Source organism: Typopeltis vanoorti, chromosome 17 (genome assembly GCF_054136105.1).
Source record: "Typopeltis vanoorti isolate ZY-2024b chromosome 17, IOZ_Tvanoo_1.0, whole genome shotgun sequence".
Taxonomy (NCBI): Eukaryota; Metazoa; Arthropoda; class Arachnida; order Uropygi; family Thelyphonidae; genus Typopeltis; species Typopeltis vanoorti.
In genome coordinates this window covers 98,423,452-98,439,245 of record NC_143565.1, presented here as the reverse complement: position 1 = coordinate 98,439,245, position 15,794 = coordinate 98,423,452, and the positions used below count along the sequence as shown (strand labels likewise).

General features: G+C 35.8%; 1 protein-coding gene across 1 annotated transcript in view; it reads right to left on the bottom strand.

The window, feature by feature from the left end:
* Positions 1-9,111: 9,111 nt before the first annotated feature.
* Mic26-27 (MICOS complex subunit 26/27) overlaps positions 9,112-15,794 on the bottom strand; it is a 60,470-nt gene continuing 53,787 nt past the window's right edge. The window contains exons 7-8 of the mRNA XM_090407334.1: positions 14,156-14,250; positions 9,112-9,289 (exon numbers count right to left, since the gene is read on the bottom strand). Of these exons, the coding sequence (XP_090263460.1) occupies positions 9,191-9,289; positions 14,156-14,250 (194 nt within the window). The 3' untranslated portion in view covers positions 9,112-9,190. The remainder of the gene's footprint in view (positions 9,290-14,155; positions 14,251-15,794) is intronic.

Below are 15,794 nucleotides of genomic sequence, written 5' to 3'. Positions count from 1 at the left end.
TTTCATCTAGCTATAACCTTTAAATTGTGAGTGCTAAATTAATTCTTAGTTAAAAAAATCCATCCACAGTCAGCATGAGTTCAAGTGACTGTACTGTCTAGATCAGGGGTTGCCAAACTTCTTTGACCGTCGACCCCTTCAAGTTTCTTGACATTTTATCGACCCCCTCTATTTTACTATTACGTAATCATAATAGGACAAGCAAAAAAGATGCTTATGTGAGTTTTTAGATTGTTTATTTTATAATTATAGTGTTTATTGTATGTATAATATAGTATATATTATTATTTTGGCTTAACATCAAAGGGATACTTTTGACGTCCTTCTTAATATTACATATTTGATAGGAGGGATAAATAATATATAAAATATAAAATTTTAGTAAATTCATCCGTTTATTGGTAAATACGTCATTTTGGCCTCCGTAACTATTTTCATGACCTTGCTCCATCTTACAGGTCCTGTTCGTGTCACTGTTCCCACAATTCACTCTTAATTGCGTTGTCATTCAGGGTGGAGGTAATCCAATTTAACCAAATTAAATATTACCCATACAATGATGTCTTATATTTTTCTATTGACCCCTGAGCCTGAATCGACCCCTAACAATGTTATATCGACCCCTGGGGGTCGATATCAACTACTTTGGTGACCACTGGTCTAGATAGACACTAAACAAATATGCCTCTGTAACTTACTGACATTAGCATCAGTTTGCTCACAAGGTGCAGGCTAGAAATAATTAGAGTACAGGGTGTTCGGGATAAATTTGACAGTTTCGTAAGGAAAAAGAAAATCTTCTTTGTATCTATTAAATTTAATGAATTGACAAAAAACATTACAGGCAGAGTTAATTACAATACTATCAACAAGATTTACTCAAAATAACCACCATTAGCATCGATCACAGCTTCAATTCTGCTTCGGAACCTCGAACAAGCTGATGCTACAGTCTCCCTGGGAAGGGCCGCAAAAACTGTTTTAATTTTATCCATTAACTGGGCTTTTGTATTACTGGAAGTGCGATTGGTGTCTTTTTCAACTGCGCCCCATACAAAATAATCCATGGGGTTAAGGTCTGGGGAGTTTGGAGGCCAAACATTTGGACTGGTGAAGTCGTAGAAATTTTCAGACAACCATTTTTGACTTTTCCCAGAGGTGTGGCAAGGGGCCGAATCCTGCTGCCATACATACGGCCTACCATTGGCTACCCTTGTTATCCAGGGCTTGACTACAGTTAGCAACTCCACGAACAAAGCCCGAATTCCAATGCCAGGGTTCTTCAACACCTGTTCCTGCAGATTTGCGAGGAATTCTGCTGTACGAACGCAATCAGATCGTCTGCTAGGGATCTTTCTTCTTGCTACATCCTCGTAGTCACCATTGCAAGTCTCTAGTTCATGCCTGATTGTTTTTACTGTATTCAGGGAGCATTGGGCAGCAGTCGTAATATCCTTATTTTGATGGCGGGCACGAATCATCATGATACAAGTTATTCTCTTCCATGATTCAGGTGGGTTCCAGCTATCCATCCTTTCTGACATCTTGTATATGAATGAAGAAGGGTCCAAACTTTTAAATGAAGAGAAGTGTGTGTTAATACATGTAACTTACGGAAAAATATAATTAATTATAAATATGTCAAAATTTATCCCGAACACCCTGTATATTAAGTTGGAAGGGGAAAGAGTAATATTGCTACAGTAAATAAAATAAATACTATAAAAACAAATGATATGATTTGTTTTTATAGTATGTTCAAAATTTGCTGACTGTAAATTAGAAATTCTGAAAGCCAAAAATTTGTGTGCTCCTTTTTTGACCTACATGCATGCACAGCTTACAGGGAACATTACCATTTAGTGTGGTATATTTGCCTTTGAGAGCCAGGTCTCACTAACACCTATAATTTGAGGCCAGAACATATTCATCAAGGCATCAAACTACATCTTTGTTCCTGATACTTCTGGCATTTGTATACACATATATTAGGCCCAGGCTTTTTTTGTATACTCACCTCTGTAGCATGCAAGCCAGTCGGGCAACTTGCATCTCTATATGTATCTGATATCTTACTTATCCAGATGCCCTTACAAATACTGTACTAAATAAATCCAAACCAGAAAAGCACACAATCATCTTATCCTTTCCAAACACACATTATACCAAAACTTATTCACTATTAGAAATGCCAATTCTTGGCGTCAAATAATTGTTCTCACATTCATCAGATAATAAAACTCAGTGATGAACTAAGCTAACTGTACTGCCAGCTCCAGACACTATGGTTCCAAGGGTAACCATCAAGGAGGAGATTTAACGTGTTCACATAGGCTAGTGTTTCATGTGTTACACTTACCACAGAAACTCACTTTACCTATATTAGATCCCTCCTGGGTTGTGCAGTTTGATAACCTGCACCATTCGCACACCCAGGAAGGGGGCCCTGGCTCCCCCCAAAAGTAAAAGGAAAAAATACTAGAAAATTTTCAAAAAATCTTTTCCTAATTAAAATTCTTTATTTTTTTTATTTATGTTGTGTCATGTGTTCTATTTCTGTACTACTTATGAATTAGTTGTCACATAAGGGGAATACCCTCTGGCTCTTGGGAATCACGGCCGTTGTGAACTCAAGGCGAACGAAGTAGTGCTCGGGCGATACTTTGCCCGAGCCAGGTCAGAGATCATGGGTATCACATATTGGCGATCATTGCAGATGCTCAGTCATAGGTCATATGCAATGTGTTGTGTGTATTCTCAAATTGTCTACTCAACTCCCCCCCCCCCCCCCCCCAGATTAAATCTTGAGTACTCGGTCCCCTCCAAGATTAAATCCTGATAAATTAAATCTTATAAAGCATGCCTTATAAGATTTAATTAGTTTAGAATGTGTTAATCTCTTAGTTCGAGTTTTATTTAGCATTGAGCATAATTGAGTGTATGAATTTTGTATTGTGTTTTAGATATTCCACAACTAATAAGTCTAAATTAAACATTAAATATAGAAACATCGATATAACATATGCTAACCACTCGACCAACCAGGTTGGTACAACCTTTATGTGATATTTAACTATGTAGTCTAGTTTCCTTTCAGTGGTTAGTGTTGTGCACATTTATTCAGAAAAGATGACACAAAAACCGAGCACTTAAAAATTAAACCATTTTCCAAACAGCTAGACTAGCCAATCACTTTAAACATCTGATGGAGCTGCACTCCCATCTAAGGCATGGTAAGCTTCTACATCTGTTGCCAGGAGATCTTATGTGACTTAAAATAATTCCAAACATAATACTAAGTTCTAAATCAAAATTTGTGAAAAGTTTAATTTAAAAAGATCAACATACATTACTCCTCACAAATTTTTATTTCTGCTTCCAGCATACCTTTATAAACTTAGTTTAATAACTAAATTTATTTCAGACATTCAAAACATTTACCTTTGTATTACACACAACACAGTTATTCTTGATAGTAAGTGGCAAAGATATTCAAATAGCTGAAATTCATTGATACTTTAATGTGAATTCTATGCAAGGAAGATTCTAAATTTTTACATTTATTTTATTTTCCTAACTTAGCACTGGAAACAGTGCTACACACTATGGTCCCACATGCAAGACCAGAAGAGTCCTAGCTTCCCAAGAATATCTTGTGCCATTCAACTCCAGAACTAAGGATTCAAGAAGTCATGCTCTGGTAAACCTTGCAAGACATGCAAAGAGTATCTGGAAATGATTCCAAGAGAGTAAAGCTTAGTACGTCTATATAATTTTGCTGACACTATACATCTTTAAAGAATACAGTTGCAGGGATAAATTTTGCATGATGTGGAATTCTTTCTAATGTGGCCACACTAAGTTAGGCTCTACTGCTGTTATCCAACCTTTTTTCTTCAATGTATTGCATTATGTCTTCTGACACATACTTCATGTGTGTGTGTGATAATAGCATGGAGAACATGAGCCAAAGTTTCTATAATCTGAGAACCTGCTCTGCAGTTCATGTCATCACTTCTTCCCAGAGATATATGAGCTCAAGTCGGCAATGCACTGATTCTTGTCCTAACTAAATCTATATATTCAAATCCAGGCAAGAAGCGAGTCCCATTCCTGATCCACTGATGTTGAGATGGAACATGTTTAGATTCTAGTAATGCAGCTCTGTCAACTGAATGGTGCAACATTAAATCCCATTTCCTGTGCTCAGCCAAGATGGTTGCAATTGGTGTCCTTTTATCAAACACCCATGAGGCATGTTGATAATCATCCTTAATACATGAAGTCCTACAGGCAATAAGACATAATTTTGAAGTAGAGAAAGAAAAATTCAGTAATCTGTATAGCTAAAATCTAGGCACTAACCATTGCAACCAGGGAATCCCAAGACTTCCAAACTCTCTACAGTGGCATGCTAATGACACATTGTAAGGAACCAAGAACCTAGGACAGTACTGAGAGAGAGACTTTACTTAGGACTAACCTGTGGTAGTCTAGGAAGAAGGAAGTAATTCAGAATGAAGAGCCACTGTTGAGGTTTAAGGGTAGCTTATCAGAGAGAAGAGAAAAGATCCAGAGTAGATGGAAAAAATGAATGGTCAGAGAGAAGAAAATGCTATGGTATTGCAACTCTCCTCCAAAACTAAGATAGAATGCAAGGACATGCTGTGCTGGAAAAAAACTTGAATTCTCAACCTTTGATTTCTTGCCTCTACCAGAGGAGGAAATGAGAACGCATACTCAATTTTGCCACTTGATGTTTAAAGCCTTGGACTTGAAAGAAGTCACCTGCTTGGTTGAGGAGTTCCTGCAAGCCTTCTTTAGTATAAGCTATGAATATAAGATCATCAGTGAATAATGTAGTGACTAGCCAATATGGCTTGGAAGTGAAAAAATATGAGAAATTATGTAATATAGTATGCTATTATTAGTAAATTGGTGGGATAAGGATTAGGTAATCTGAAAATCTACATTAGCAACCAAATATGGAATTTTTTCAAGCTGCATCTCCAACTAGAAGATGCCCATGGTTGGAATGGAACCTGCAGGTTGGACAGTGTGTATGCTAACTTGGCTAACTGTGATAGCATAATGAGAAACTTCTGAATTGCTATAATGTTTTTGGTTGAGATTTATCAGCGAACATTTCAGACTAATCAGGGCCACAGACCAAAAACAATAGTAGATACTCATAAAACTAATGACCATAATGCTTGAATAAACACACTTTTTTTTGGGGGGGGGGAGGGGGCATTTTCATTTGCAATTTTAATTTTTGCAAAGAATGAAATTAACTTTACTACTCTTAATAAAAAAATAATCAAATTTTTCATAGACCGGCATATGTGGTGTCCTCACATAAGCTTTCCACTGGCTTCTGCTGCCTTCAGTGATGCATTCAGCTAATTTTCCTAATTTGTAGATGTAATGGATCAAAGAGGAAGACCAAGATATAGATGGATTGATACGGTACGAAGTGCCTTAGACGATAGAAATATAAGATCTGATAATGTTGGAGTCTTGACAAGTAACAGACTGATTTGGAGAAAAATTGTAGATAGGAAGTTAGTAATGATGTAAATTTTTCATGTAGTACTATCATATCCTGTACACCCCTTGAGGGTACATGGCAGGAATTTGATGATGATGATAATGAATTACAACTGCCCAACCTTTGTCAACTTTAGTAATAATTAGGTTTTTATTATGTTTTAGAGCAGATAAGGCTTGGAATTCTTTTCTAGATAGATTACATTCAAGGAGGTATTGATTTAAATAAAATATACACTGAATTAAATTATATGAACAGATACAAAGGCCTTTATCTATAATATATATGAAGTCCATGATCGGAATGGAGTTTGGCGCTACTGCAGTCTAATCCTTCGGATAATGCTCATATTTCGTCATTCTAAAAAGGATGGCCTAAAATATTAATGACATGTCAGTTTTTGAGGAGTCAAACTGCTTATTAATACACATATTTTTCTTTTTCAATAGACCTTCAAACATCTGAATATGATGTTTTTTAACTGAAAAGATATGTGCTTTTGTCATAATATATTAGATAATTCAATTGTAATGGAATTGATATCACAAAAAATGATAAAAAAAATGTTTCTTTGCTTCTTGGATCTGATTAATTAGCAACAAAAAACTTGCACATCAAAATCGCAATACTTAATTCATGAAAAAAAAATATGTGTATTAATAAGCAAGATGACTCCTCAAAAACTCATTAATATTTCAGGCCACCCTTTAACAACAAAATATCAGTATTATCCAAAGGATTAGACACTATACAAAAGCAAGCTGAATCTAACTGTTTTGTTAATTGTTTATGCTAGCCTGACCTATGGTGAAAAAAAATAAATCAATAAATATTTTTTTATATATAAGTATAATAACATATAGGTGAGAAAAAAAAATTACAGTGGAACCACATCAAATGCATCTTTACAATTAATATCTTTAATGGAACATGTGCACTTGACATTATAAAGTAACTTTACAGCTTACACATGCAGCAAAAAATTATATAGAATTTTATTTAAAAACTCCAATATATTGCATCTAACGTGGATGTAGTGTTGAATGTAGTTAATTAACAGTTTGTCAGGGAGACAGACTGTTAATTACATTCAAAAGATGAATCTCAATAATGAGTCATAAACCATGCATGTATTAGCTTGTGTCTCAGTCGCAGCTAAAGTATAAGATATTACACTATTAAAGTTCAAAGGAACAATTGTAAAAAGTTGTAAAAATGATCACTTCTCAAAACTTGGATATCGGCATGCAGTCTGATAGGTTCAGATGATTTTGTAGAGTTTGAAATGTTTCTAAGAAAAGACAATTGAATTCGAACTTGTTGTAATGAAGTTTAGTCTGGTTTCAAAGAACTCTGTGCCTAGTGTCAATAGCATGCAAAGCAATGCCAGACTTGTCGGATTCCAAAAATGTAATATAGTCTTGATGTTCTTCAATTTTAATCAATGCAGAACAGTCAATCTGTCCAAAATAACAAAGATGGTATGAGCAGGATACTTAACACATTCGCTGCCAACTACGAGTATACTCGTAGTTCGTATATGAGCTATATACTCGTATGACGCTTACCACTGGCAACGAGATTACCGTACTGACCTTGAAGAAGTGAAAATGCTTGGCTTGTGGAGCTAGCAGCAAAACTGTATATAGTCATAGATGCTCTGCACAAGCCAACTACGAGATTACCATACTGACCTTGGAGTGAAATTGCTCGGCCTACGGGAACAAACTATGCTGAAATAGCGTAGCAGCAAACGTGTTAATGGACACTTAGTAAAGAAAAAGGTAGTAATGCATCCTTTGTGGATGGTAGAAAGGAAGACAGTTTCTGAGCTAGGTTGAAGGAAGTGTATAGATTGAATTTTTGAAAAATCCTTGCTATTTATTTCAGGGTTCCTTTAAGGAAAGGTATTGAAATTCTTTTCACATCAGATTGCAGTCCAGTAGAAGGATGATAATTATCAATAATTTTTTGAATGGTAGTTTTGTTGTATCCATTACATATCAGATTGTTTTTAATTTTATTCACTTCATTTAACAGAAGGGGATCAAGAAGAGCAGATGGTATGAGATCTATGTACAAGAATCTTGATAATACCCATTTAACACCCATTTTACACAATGAATGCTGACCACCATGCAACCTTGAAAGAAAGAATTTATATGTGCATGCATAATACACACACATGCACATAACTTCTTGTGTACACACACACAATCTATCTATCAATAATTGTCCGGGCATTTTAACAATTTACAATTGATACCAGCAGGCAAACCCTAATATTAGGTATGTCCACCTTTGGCTTGGATCACCTGGAGTGAGGAAGGCTTTCTAACAATGTGTGCAGACATCATGTGGAATTTCTCTCTATTCCTCCATCAAAGCAGCACTGAGTTCAGCAACGTGCTGCTCTGGACTCAAATGCTGCTCCAATTCATCCCACAGGTGTTTGATGACATTGAGATCAGGACTCTGCACAGACCAGGGCAGTTGTTTAACACCCATCTCTTCATACCATTCCATAACAGCTGCAGCTTTGTGGCATGGGACATTGTCGTCTTGATAGTAACACGGGTCTATTCCATAAAAACTCTACAGCCTGATTATCCAGAATATCAAGGTACCGAGCTGCCCTCATGTAACCATGGACAATGACCAGTGGTCCCACTCCAAAACAGCTGAATGCACCCATGCCATTACTCCACCACCACCACCAAACTTTACTGTGGGTACAACACACTGTGGCAACAAGCATTCACTAAGCTGCCTCCACACCCTGCCATCAGACTGGAAACAGGTGAACCTTGATTCATTTCTCCAGAGTACCGTTTTCCAATGGTCAATTGTCCAGTTCACATGCTCTTTGCACCAGACCAGATGAGCCACCTTGTTCATTGTTTTGATGTTCGGCTTGTGTGCCACTACTCTTCCATGGAAACTCAGTAAGTAGTTCTTTTTATACAGTGCTCACCAGTGTTCAATGGTGCTTATCACGGATGGTCTTTGCCAACTGTAGCCAGTTTTTGCATGCCACCCATTTTAACACCTTCCTGTCCCTGTCAGTTATTTTTGGCGGCCACCCTGGGTGTTTTCCTGGACTAGTGATGCCAGAACGTCTCCATTTGTTGATCACATTGGCAAATGTTGATTTTGGATGCTCCAGTTGAGCGGTAATGGCACGTATGGACATGCCACCAATGTGACAATCCACGATGACACCTCTCTCAAAGTTACTGAGCTCATGTCGTGTTGCCACCTGTATTCAACTGCTACAATGAAATATTGCTTCCTACTATCTGTACACTGGTTTTTATGTTATTAACAAACCTGGAATGTTCCATAACTTCAAATAACAAGGACGGTTATTGGTAGATATTGTGTGTGTGTGTGTAGTTAGTCTAAGACATAACTTGTAAATCTAAGTTCATCTGTCTCAAAAATTACTAACAAACAGTTATATGTTCTGAGCCTTACAAATACAACTATGCAAAAATTATGTAATTTGCATATCAATATTAAAACATGTTTGGTTGTATAATATATTAATGCAACAGAAATTAATGTTAAATAGTTTATTTTACAGATTACTTATGAAACTATTCACACTATGATGCTATACAATTTAGTATGGGGGTATCACTGTTTTGACCTGGTTGTATACATATCTTTATCCTCAGGATTACTTTGACCAGGGTCACCTTCTGATGTTTTAATCATAGAGGATATATTCTTGATCTGAAAGTACAAAGCACAAATAAAATGAGATATAGTTCATTGGAGCAATAAATTTATAACATTCTTTGCATTTTGTTTCTAATTAAATCAATATCTCAAAAGCTATCTTTTGCTTAATTTTTAATGAAGATACTGGGAAAAGCTGCTTTCAGATTAAACAAGGAATGCATAGTAAATGTTGTTATGTGCCATCCAGTCGTTTTCGACTGTTGGTGATCCTGTGAACAAAGGCACTCCACCCCACTCAGCCTCTTGTAATTTTTTTTTTAAGTAACTAAGTTCTTTAGTATAAAGTTCATCATCATCAAATTCCTGCCATGTACCCTCAAAGGATATAATAGTACTACATGAAAAATTTACATCATTACTAACTTCCTATCTACAATTTTCCTCCAGATCAGTCTGTTACTTGTCAAGACTCCAATATTATCAGATCTTATATTTCTGTTGTCTAAGGCACTTTGTACCGTATCAATCCACCTATATCTTGGTCTTCCTCTAGGTCGTTTTCCTGCCAACCTGGCAGAGAATACTTGTTTTGCCAATCTTTCCTCGCCCATTCTGTTTAAACGACCATACCACCTTGATATTGTCAGCATCCAGGACTGCATTAGCAGAGCTAATGCAGTCCTGGATGCTGACAATATCAAGTTCTTTCCTAATATCCTCGTTTTTAATATGATATTGCCATTGATGCCATCTGTTCACCCCTCTAATCTTTCTCAGGACTCTCTCATATCTGCAGTCTCTAATCTTTGGTCAAGTGTTTTACTTCTGACCCAGCTCTCAGATCCATAAGTTAAAACTGATTTGAACACTGTCTTGTACACAGCTAATTTAGTGTTCCGACTGATTTCTCTCTTATTCCATATGAATTTATTCAATTGACTTCCCACCATACCAGCTTTGCTGATTCTGTTGTCTATTTCTATATTTAATTTACCATCTTCAGTAAAAATCGTGCCTAAATAGCTGAAATGTTTTACTTGTTCCACAGGTTCTCCATTCACAACACAGTTGACATTTTCAATGATTCTGCCTATTTTCATTGTCTTCGTCTTTTTATTGCTGACCTTCATACCATATCAATTACAACAGCTATTCAATTTAGTCAGAGAATCTTGCAGACTTGTAGCAGATTTATTTAGAAGTATAACATCATCCGCATAAAGCAAAGAGCTGACATTAACATCTCCAATTTTGATATCATGTTTAATACCACTTTCCTTCATAATGTGATCCATATAGATAATGAATAACAGAGGGGATAATGTACATCCTTGTCTCACACCAGATTTAACATTAAACCATCTTCCTGTACTTCCTTCAATTCTAACTGCCGAACTACAACTCAAATAAAGACTAAGTATTGCTTGACATAATGCCCCATTGACACCATATAACTGAAGCATATTGAATAGCCTCTCTCTCTTGGCACCTTGTCATATGCCTTTTCCAGATCGACAAAACTTAAATACAGATCTTTGTTATATTCCCATGCTTTCTCGACTATTTGTCGTAAAGTGAAGATCTGATCCTGAAAGCCTCTATTTGGCCTGAATCCAGCTTGTTCTTCACCAAGCTTTTCTTCCACAATTCTTCTCAACCGTTTCTCAAGTATACTTGTATAGATCTTGACAGGAACACTCAGTAGGGAAATACCTCTGCAATTCTCACATGCAGTTTTATTTCCCTTTTTATATATGGGTACTATGAGAGCTCTACTCCAATCATTGGGAATTCGTCCCTCTGTCCAGGCTTTCTGAACTATGCAGTGCAGGACTCTGTAAGTAAGACTGTAAGACTCTTATACCACCATACTTCAGCATTTCTGGTCGAATATCATCTACTCCTGCTGCCTTTCCACATTTCAAGCCTTTGATGGCTTTTTCTACTTCTAGTATGGATATGTATTCCTGACTGCATGCCTGGTCAGTGTTTTTTACCACTGTGCTGTCATCACTGCTTGTTTCATTTAGCAGTTTTTCAAAGTAATTACTCCATACTTCAAGGATATCTTTTTCTCCTGTTTTCATGTCACCTTTATCCTTTTACAGCACTCTTTCCTCCATTCTTAAGCTTCTTCAACAACCTCCAGAATATTTTGCCACCTTCTTGATATTTATTTTCTATATTCTTGCCAAAGTCCTCCCATGACTTTTGTTTAGCTAGTTTTACACAGTGTTTAGCATTCTTGCATTTGTCTCTATATTCTCTAAGAGCACAAGCAGCTGACTTATTTGACAGGAACTTTTGGTATGCTTTCTTCTTTTCCTTCACTGCCTCTTTAACTTCCTGTGTCCACCAGGGAGTTCTGATTTTTTTATCCTTACAGATAACCTCACCACATGCCTCTCTGGCAGAATCAATCAATGTTTTCTTCAGAGTTTGCCACTGAATCTCCAAGGTTTGATTCCTGTTCTCAAACTCTTTCATTTTTTCTTCAATAATCTTTGTGTATTTTAGCCTACAGTTCACATCTGAGAGCTGCTCTAAAACTTTCTTACATGTTATTCTTTTCAATATGAAATTCAATTTTATCCTGCTCAAGACTAAATAGTGATCACTTCCAATTTCAAATCCTCTGTACACTCTGGTGTCCTGCACCAGGGAGAAAACATCACTATCAACAATAACATAGTCAATGAGACTTTTCTTATTCCTAGCCTCTTCTCTCCATGTGAATTTGTGCACATTTTTATGTTGGAACATGCTGTTAGTAATAACCAGTCCATGTCCTGAGCAGAAATCCAACAGATATTTGCCATTATTATTAGCTTTGCTCTTTTTTCCAAATTTTCCCAAAATATTTTTGTATGTCTCACAATCATTTCCTACTCTGCTATTTAGATCTCCAACAAGGACCAACTTTTCATTTTTCATTGTGTCAGTTGCTTTTTCTAAAGCCTCAAAAAATTCCTCCACTTCTACCTTAGTAGAACCTTCTGTGGGACCATAGGCACAAATAAGTCTCATTGTCCAGTTCCCCATTCTCATATTTGTCCACATTACTCTACTTGAGACTGACTGCCATTCAAGAAGATTAGCCTCGTATTTTGTGTTGAATACTATGGCTACTCCTTCTTTTCCTTGATTGTCATTGCCTGAATATAACATTTTGTATTTATTGCTCAGAAAGATCTCACCAGTTTTGATCTTTTTTGTTTCAGTCACCCCTATTATGTCGATCTGGTACTTATCTAATTCCTCAGCTAGCTCCATTTCTTTGCCATTCAGGCTTCTTATGTTGATAGTACCGATCTTTAACTCTGGTGATGTTGAGTTGGGGTTTATTTTCAGATTTGTTCCATATAATTTATTCTAGTATATAATTTAATCATTCTGAACCACATGCATTTCACAAACCTCCCCTTTTCATAGCTTTTGTCAACTGAGGGCAATGCTGGCAAGGATATCTGCTGTGGGTGGATAGTGGCAGAATCCATACTGGTGGTCACTGCATCAAGGTGGCGAAGGAGATGACTGTTGATGACTTTCTCCATTATTTTTGCTAGAACTGATGAGAGTCCAATGGGAAGATAGCATAATTATAAGCTTGTTTCCAAGATGCAGGGTATATGCCAGATGAGTATGGAAGATTTATAAATACAATACGTATGTTAATTCGTTAATTCAGGAACAAATTTTAAGCATGACACAGAAGTGGGGGGGGGGGGGGTCCATTGGTACCAAGACTTGATATTGAGACATGCAGGAAGCACTACTTGGCAAAGTGATGGATATTTTGTCTTGCTCATCAATGCAGGAGTTGGAGAAGAATAATCAAAGTTAGTCTTGTCTTTGGGTGATGCTATAATAATAACAATATATGGATGTGAGAGCAAGAGAGAAACATGGATGGGCAGAAGTTATGCCTGATAGCCTTGGTTAAGAACTGAAGATCCACCTGCCATTTGAGAAGTAAGCAGGGTTTTCTGCATTTGATCATCAGCTTCAGGATCAAAGCAAGATAACTAGAAAGAAGAGTACTTCATACAGACTTTTGCAGAAAGTAGAGAATAGGGGGTTCCTAATGCCAAATCCTCGCCTTTGTGTCATGTACTTTTTTTTTTATTGATCCCATACACAAAGGATCAAAAGACTGATGGCTGTTCTCTGGAAAAGCCTTCTTACTGAAGGTTGTTCCAGAGAATAGAGGTAGCTGACTAAATTTTATTCTATATTTGTCTAAACAAGGTAATAATGATTAAACAAGATGAAATGTCATGCCAAATGGGATACTGCTGGTAAAACAAAGTGCCCACCACTTTTATCAATGAACAATGGCAAGCAGTGAAACAAGCTACTGAAACAAACTCAACATTGGCAAAAATCAAGATAGGCACCATCAACATAAGACATATCAACAGAAAAAAAATACTATGTTGATATACTGGTGTTCCTTACCAAAACAAGACAAAATCAGGCAAGACAAACATCTTGTTTATCATTATTTTTCTAAATAACGACCACAAGATGTTATATTCAGAAAATAACGATCATGGAAAGGAAGGAGTAGCTATAGTATTCAACACTAAACACAAGGATAATCTTGAATTGCAGGTAATATCAAGTAGGTGGGCAAACATTTGACAACAAAACCTTTTTTTGTCTATGACCACACAGAATGTTATAGAGGAAAACAGATCATTTCTGGGCCATTAGAAAGACAGCTGATATAAAGAAAAAGGAGTTATTAAATTAAAACTTTAATTTGTGTGCTATCTGCCCTGCCCAGATAGCATACAATACATTAATTCATTTTTTTACTAAGAGTAATTAACAATTGCTATATACAATTACCCATTCCTCATCATGCGTTCTCCTTTCAAACAGTCTAAATCCATAAAAATGAACATCACTCACTTGCTGGCCAATTTGATCAAATGATGGAAGATCCACTTTTTTCTTCAAGTCACTGAAGTCAAACATTTTGACTGATATCTCATTTAAGTCATAACCTTAAAAAATAAATAAAATATCTTTTTTGATGCATATAACATATAGCATTATTAGTATAAAACTATAAAATGTGTGTGTGTGTGTTTTTAGTAAACAGAAACTAAAAAAAAAAATTCAAAAAATTCTGAAGAATAAATAGCTGCTTAATTACAGCCAACTATTTCACAACTTATGATTTTTGCTTGCATATTTCAGTATAATTAAATAAAATCCAAAGCCAACACATGAAATATGCAATAAAAGAAGTTCATAACTATAACTACTAATCAACACCCTGCACATGAACTAATAATTTAAAGTTTACAGCTCTTGGCATACTTATAACAGATATGCATGAATGGTAACAGAAACAATATATATGTGAGTAATTAACCATTTCATGGCTAAACGGCATCACAATTCGAAGTCACCAATGTTTATGCATTAACACTAACAACTGGATGTTCTCAGACTGGTTTGTCTGTAAAACAAATTAGTCTGAGAAAACTCTACTAGTGGCTAAACCCTACTAGTTTTCAAAGAAGGCCGATTCATTATTTGAAAAGGCAAAAGAATATATATATATTGCATATCATAAATATGCCATTTCATATAATAACGATGGTCTACAGTGGTAGATCAAATTACAATCTGGAAATTAATCAGCAAATTTTATTAACATCCTTTATTCAGTTAATACTCTCTATAGCATATACTACTATAATAAACTCACTCATTTTTTATAACAACCTGTTGAAAAGTCCTAACCAATGCTGCAGAGAAAACAAAGCTATCCAAAAACAAATTAACAGTAGCAAACTATCCACTATTACTAGATATTCCTGTGGTCCCTATGACTTTGCTATAGCAAGAGCTGACTGTACCTATTTCAAAATTAGTCATGATTAAAAGCAGGGCTCCAGAAATCCACTCACCACAGGCAAGTTATCAAAAACAAGTGGCGAGTGAATTTTCAGATTCTTTCTAAATGCATTCAAAATATATTGCCTCATTTTCTTCTCATAATTTACACTTTTTTTTTTTTCCATTTTAAAATATTTCATTCACTATCAGTTTATTTTCACAGGAGCATCCAGTGAATGTAATAAAGAAGTTTTATTTTCCACCAGGAGACAGTATCTTATGTAATTAATTTAACAAGTTAATTCCTTTACTGACTGACTGTTCCTGCCAAAAATTAGCTTGCATGAATATACTCTCAAAGCTATGCCTCACTGCTGTTTCTGAAATATGAAATAATTTTGAACCTATGCAACAACAGGCAGCACTATTTGTATCCCATCCTGTATCTGCAGATTAATCTTGAAATGAATAGTCAAGAATTCTCAAACAATTTGCATAACTTGCAAATTATCACCATTCTTATCAAAATCAGAGATACTGTTAATAATAATAAATATAATTTAGGAAGATCAATTTTCATTTGTTTCACTACCAATTGTAATAGCAAATAAGACAAAACGTATGCATTGGCACAAGTTTATTTTCACAATTCACAATGTGAATTACCTTGGGGTAATTATATACTTGAACATTTTACGAA